This window comes from Mesitornis unicolor, unplaced genomic scaffold, assembly GCF_000695765.1.
Source record: "Mesitornis unicolor isolate BGI_N332 unplaced genomic scaffold, ASM69576v1 scaffold47278, whole genome shotgun sequence".
Lineage (NCBI taxonomy): Eukaryota > Metazoa > Chordata > Aves > Mesitornithiformes > Mesitornithidae > Mesitornis > Mesitornis unicolor.
This window is the reverse complement of record NW_010203409.1, coordinates 16875-22914: the sequence shown is the minus strand read 5'-3', so window position 1 is coordinate 22914 and position 6040 is coordinate 16875. Positions and strand designations below refer to the sequence as shown.

Here is a 6040-nt window from a genome sequence, read left to right as displayed (position 1 = left end):
TAAGGGTTTGCAGTAATTTAAAACTCATCCACTGGATTTTTATTTAATAAAAATAGGAACAAATTCCAGTTAGTGACCTGAGTCACTAAAGGACTTTTCCCCTGCAGTTGAAGGCTTTCTTTTGGACACTTTCCTCTTTATAAGCTCTGGTTAGAGGGCCTCATCTGTCCCCATGTTTTATTTATAACATAAAAGACTGTGTTTTCCTAAAGCTACCAGGCTGTGGGCACAGCAGTTCTGAGAGCTGGATGTGGTTTCCAACATTATATTGACCAGCAAATAGGCAGATATTGCAATATTGACATAGGGAGTGTCTGAACAGCGCACATCTAGCATGACATAGCATCTTTTACTTTATCTAAGCAATTTAATTCAGACATGTGGACTTTCTTTAGATTATGTGTGGAGTTGTACGGCTGAAGTGGAAGGGGGGAAAAAAAAGCAAGGTTTGTAGCAGACTGTCTACAATATGCTGCTCCACACTGAGGAGGTCTGTTCTCAGGCAATTGAGAAATTCTCCTTATTAACAGACAGGCTTCATTAATGCTTCATGACTGTGCTGTCATGGGAGAAATTAATTACAGTATTGCCTTTTCCAAGTGGTGGGTGCTCTCTGTTGTGATACAAATCCATCACAGCTCAATGCTGCAGCCGGAGGAGCCTGTATCTGTGGGGAAGCTTATCAGCGGCGGTGCCAGGCGGTAACCGCTCTATTGCAATCACATTGATTTTTAGATCCTGGGTGTGGAACAGTCTCTGCGTGGCCCAGTTTGGAGCAGACTGATAAGGTTCCTTGTTTCTTAGCAACCACAGTCTGCCATAGCCAGAAACCTGCCCCTCTGCAGCTGGAGGGGAAATTCTGAATGTCTCAAATTTGTGTCTTGCACCAAGGTAAGTCATTGCCCCCGGTGCATTTAATTTAAAGGCCTTTGCATTCGAATAAAAGGAATGTGTTGGCAAAAGTTCCTTAACAAAGGGAAAGCATAACTTCTCTGTCGTTAATAAGACATTCTAATTTCTCTCCTTGTTCTTATTTAGACCTGTGTCTTTCCTGGGCATGGAGGTGCCATATGTCCTTCTCCTAACTAGACTCGTAGCAGAAGTTGCCAGCAAATCTACTGAAAGTTCGGTAGGTACTTCATGTTTTTTGTCGCGCTAGGCGTTACAAAACCAAATCAGATTATTTTCCTCTTATATTGCAGTTTATAGAAGGTTTCTGATTCAACAGAAATGACCTATAGAGCTAGCAGTCATTACCTGAAACTGTTACAGTGGGTCAGTTTGCTAAGACAGGTGATTACCTATTAAAGCACTGAATTCTTTCTTGTCATGTGCTTGGAGGCTAGCAGGGATGCAACTGATAGCACCTCACACTGCGTAGAAAAAACACCCTGATGATAAAAAAACTCCACTTTTCAAGCTGCTTGGAAGCTTAACTGCAAACAATCCAAACCATGGATATGCAGAAGTTAACTTTTCAAATTACTTAGAAGCTCTGAAGCAAACACTGCTGCAAGTCACAGATGAAGGTCAGGGTGTAAAATTCTGCTTGCAGGAGAGTTTGACCAAGAAAACCTTTAAAGAAACTTGTCATCTATAGATCTCCTATGGCTGAATATAGATCAGCTCTTGTTACTTTTGACCAAGAATGCTTCCTCTTCATCCCTTTTTAAGACTGGTTTGACTTGCTCTATTCTTTAGGGGTATGTACCTGCAGAACTTTAAAAGCTAGAGGAGTTTTGTGGCTTATTTTTCTTGTACAGATTCAGAGAGTGGGTATGCCCAAGTTTATATGGGATATTACTAATATCTGTTAAAAGAACCAAAGAGTTTCTAGCAGCCATTTATCTCTAAGCTTATGTCACAGCTTGTCATACTCTCGAAATAATTTTCAAACTGGCTTTTATATAAACAAACTGAAAATAAAAATAAACGGCATGCCTTCAGGGTACGTGAAGTTATTCTTTTCTATTAAATGTTGAAGGAAGAAGCTTTTGTAGTTCTGCTGGATTGCTCTGCCAAATCTAGATGTTATAATCACTCGCAGCATGGGCATTCAGTGGAAACTGTGTTTTGCTGGTCATGTTGCCAATAGTCTTTCTGAGGAAATCTGTTAGGGCATTTGTGTGGTGCTGTGGGAAGGCCAGCTCCCCCTCTGAACTGTGCTTCACTGAAGAATTTCTCAAGTACATTTCTAAAGCAGTTTTTTGGGGCTTAGTCCAATGTCAACAGTGAAAGTGTGCATTTGTTCTCAAAGTGTCGGCTTGGGGAGCAGCTGCCAGGTCAAAATGAGCTTGATGGTGCATCTGGCTTGTTCTCTCCTATTAAGGTTGCTTAATGCACAAAGAAAAACCCATAGCAAGTTTTAACTGTGGTTAAACTGCTTATCCTTCTATGCCTTCTGTAGATATTTGTATTGAAGCATTTTATTAAACTTAAGAACTGTGTGAAGTGTAATTTCTTTTCCCAGGTTTCAGAAACAGAATGCTGTGTGGATATGTTCGATTCGAACAGTTCCTGTCCAGTAACCAACCAGTGCAGTCCAGGTATAGTGTCATTTTTTAAAATACAAGTCCAGATTGTTTTTGACAGTTAACACCAAAACGCAACGCCTGATTAATTGGGGAGTTAAAATAATTAGTGCATGTACATACTGAAGTCTTTCTTCCTCTATATACACAAGGTTATGCTTCTTAGCACTCACAAATGTTCTTGCACGGGAAGAAGAACAGACTGTTAATAAAGTTATTCTTCATCTTCTGTATTTAGTGTGCAGTTGGATTATGTAAAAGCGATTGTGAATGCTTAAAAGCCCCTATAATGAGCATAAAACAGCAAAAATGCTGTAATGTGTAGCTAAGGGAGCATTAAGAATAATTCCAATATTGTCTTGCTAGCACAGAATGCCTCATTCTTCCTTGTGCCGTGTACGTAGAGTTGATCTCTTCTAAATGGAGTTCAAAACTACTTTTGTCACTCTCCAGCAGTAGCAAAAGGGTGATCTTTCATTTATTTAAAATCAAAGCGAAAGTGGGAGAATGGCTTCAGAGCCCACAGTAACAAGAGAATTAGTGACTTAAAAACTGGGCTCCACGTCTGGGTTCAGCCATTTCCTTGTGATGGTTGTTAAAGCATTTTAAGCCTATATTTTCACTGCTTTGTTAGCTTCTCTAACTGTTACTTCATTTAATGCATTCACTTCTGCTGCTAAATGATCTTACAAGTGGTATAAACAATTGACTCCAAGTTGCGGGATGATACACTCCTAAATTTTATTGGAAACTGATAATATACCCATATCCTTAGTGTCAAATAATTGCTGTGCTTCCTATTCCTGTAGAAAGTCTTTGCCCTTACATTTGGTCTGCTTGTGTTTAGATTAAGTGTCAGATGTAATTTTTTACTGTGGGCATCAAATGGGCTGCTTCTCTCTAAGGAAAACGTAGCAGCAGAGCTGTTTCCAAATCAGCACCTTACTAATGGTTTGCTTTATGGGATAATTGATACCAGTTTGGCTCAAGGCTCTATAGAACTGGATTTTAGCCAGCACAGTAAGGTTTTTTCCCCCCCCCCCTTTAAATGCAGACTGTAATATGATCTAGAAGGAATATCCTTCTAATCTTCACGACTCAATTCTAAGCCTCAAGTGAAACCACCGCAGCTTTATTGTATTAAATGAAGTTGTGATGGAAGATGCGCCCTGATTTTTTTCTTTTTCTTAACAAAGACATAGCAGGATGTGCATTTAAACATAAACTGAGAGATTTGAACATCGAAGACGTAGGCCAAGATGAAAGTTTAATCAGTTTCTAGCCCGCACGGTAGGGTGACTGATACAAAACACTCACCATCTGTCACAGAATAGTTTAAACCGGCTTGGGTTCTTCTTAAAGTGAAACAAATAGTACAGTACTGGAGAGGACTGAGGCATGGGGAAAAGGCTGTATCATGGCAGTATTCATATTTTCAGCTTGCTGTGCTTCGAGTGATTGACTATAGCGGTGCCAGCATCTTTTTTTCATCCAAGTACACTCTTTCTGGTGCTTAGCATCTGCATCCCTGCCTACTTCTGTTTTCAATACTATGTATTAAAATGGCATTACATTTTGTCGTGACAATGTATGACCTTTGAAAATAAACAGTAAAATTCTGCTGCTTTTTTAGTGTTGAGGGGAGTTCCAGGTTGTTAGACAGTTCCCATTTTTCTCAGAACTATAACATGTGAAGTGGTGAATGGAGCTACGTTGAAATTGCCCTCTGGGAGTTGTTTGCTTGTAACTCTTTTCTTCTTTCTGGCCCTTGAAAGGTTATATCTTTTCTGGAATAAACACTTAGAAATGAAACCTCTTAACTTGTGTAATATAATAGGAAGCAGGAGATGTTTGTAACCAGCAGACCAAACGGAGAGAATTTCTGTTGCCTCTCTCTCTTTCTGAAGAGCAGGAAATACCCCCGGTGTTGCTTTTGTTGGTTTTGAATCTCTGTACATCTCATTCTTATGCAGGTTGTTACAGACGATGGAACGAGGATGGTAGCAGCAGCTGCATTAAATGCAAAAATGAAACCCTTCCTGTTTCATCTGTTTACAACCTGACTGAATGCAGGAGCAGTGAGTCATTTACCATCCCTTTATTTTGATGGGTGGTTTTGGGTACCGAGATCTCTTCCTGCGTGTGTGGTCCAGCAAAGACTGTTCAAGAAGGCAGCAAATACTGCAGATTTTTTTTATCCCCTCCCTTGTAAACATCAGCATTTTCCAAAGTCCTAATATTACTTTGAGCTTTTGAACATGCAACAAAACCTAGGAAAACTTAAAATATTCAGTTTGCAGAAACTGTGCAGAGTGCTGTGTAATGTTTGCAGAGTCTGGAGGGGGGAGGATCGAAATCCTGTTAAGTATTAGAGTACCTAAATCTGCAAAGCCAAATGCAACATTAAAAAAGAAAAAATCATTCAGCCCAATGCAAGCTTTTAAAATAAAAAAGAGAAGTCCTAAACATCAAAACAATGAAGCTTACAGGGCAAGATCTGTATCAGGCATACAGGGAATAGTGAATTTCGTGGCTGCTTTAATCTGTGCTATAAGAAAAAAGGCATTTGCTGTGGGCGTTTGCTAGGGACTTCTCCAGAGCACACAATAGTTCAGACTGTACTTGAGTTCTCTGAAAAATCTATATTAAGAAAGCTTGATTCGTTTTGTACTTGTGCTTTGTTGGAGAGGTGAGAGCCATTCAATTGCTTGTAAATATTTTTAGTGAGAGGTAAGAAATCTGATCCAAGTGATACACCAGTGAATTATTTTCTTTCTGGACAAATTATGACGATACTTGTTTGCTTTGTATTTTTGAAATTCTCAGAAGTGCTCTGAAGACTGAATTTTTCATGGGAGAAACGAAGATTCTTACAGAATTTCAAATAATTACTAAGAAGTATAATAACCTTTTGTGAAGATTTTCAACAAATCTAGTTTTTGTCAGATTTTACTGTAAATAATTCTCTTTGATTACAGCTGGTATCAGAGGAATGAATTTCCAGATGAATATAAGCACTGTAACTCCTTTCATACAGAACATAGGTAAGTGGAGATAGCTCTTGAGCGCAGGTTTTGCGATCACACACTTCGTGACACGACATCTGAAACAAGTTGTAAACCATGTTTTCCTGTAGCATAGGTTTTATTCTAAAGGTTGCAGCCATTTCTACTTTTTCTGGCTTGTTCTCCACAAGAATCTTTTATCGGTCTTCAAGTTGAGTTTTGAGGTAACTGTGTTTTGCTGAGTGGTTCTTTCATCTTGTCCGAGTGACCTTGAAGTGATTTTTCTGGTACGGGTTGTGCTGGTTATTTCTGAAACCCTGTAACTTGAGTTTTGAACCTTATGCTGCAAGAGTTTTGGCTTTTAGGGGTGAGGCAACTTGGTTAGCCTTTCTCTAGGTTTCTTTTATCACTGCTGACTAGTCATTGCTGTTTAATCTCCTCGAAGTCCTTTTCAACACTGATAATAATAATGCAAATGGAAAATATTTAGATAGCAGCATTGCA

General features: G+C 39.2%; 1 protein-coding gene across 1 annotated transcript in view; it reads left to right on the top strand.

The window, feature by feature from the left end:
- Positions 1-816: 816 nt before the first annotated feature.
- The window catches only part of LOC104545528 (chromosome unknown open reading frame, human C1orf159), a 10120-nt gene continuing 4896 nt past the window's right edge, over positions 817-6040 (top strand). Inside the window, exons 1-5 of the mRNA XM_010190692.1 lie at positions 817-891; positions 1039-1129; positions 2471-2546; positions 4505-4609; positions 5510-5575. Of these exons, the coding sequence (XP_010188994.1) occupies positions 1058-1129; positions 2471-2546; positions 4505-4609; positions 5510-5575 (319 nt within the window). The 5' untranslated portion in view covers positions 817-891; positions 1039-1057. The remainder of the gene's footprint in view (positions 892-1038; positions 1130-2470; positions 2547-4504; positions 4610-5509; positions 5576-6040) is intronic.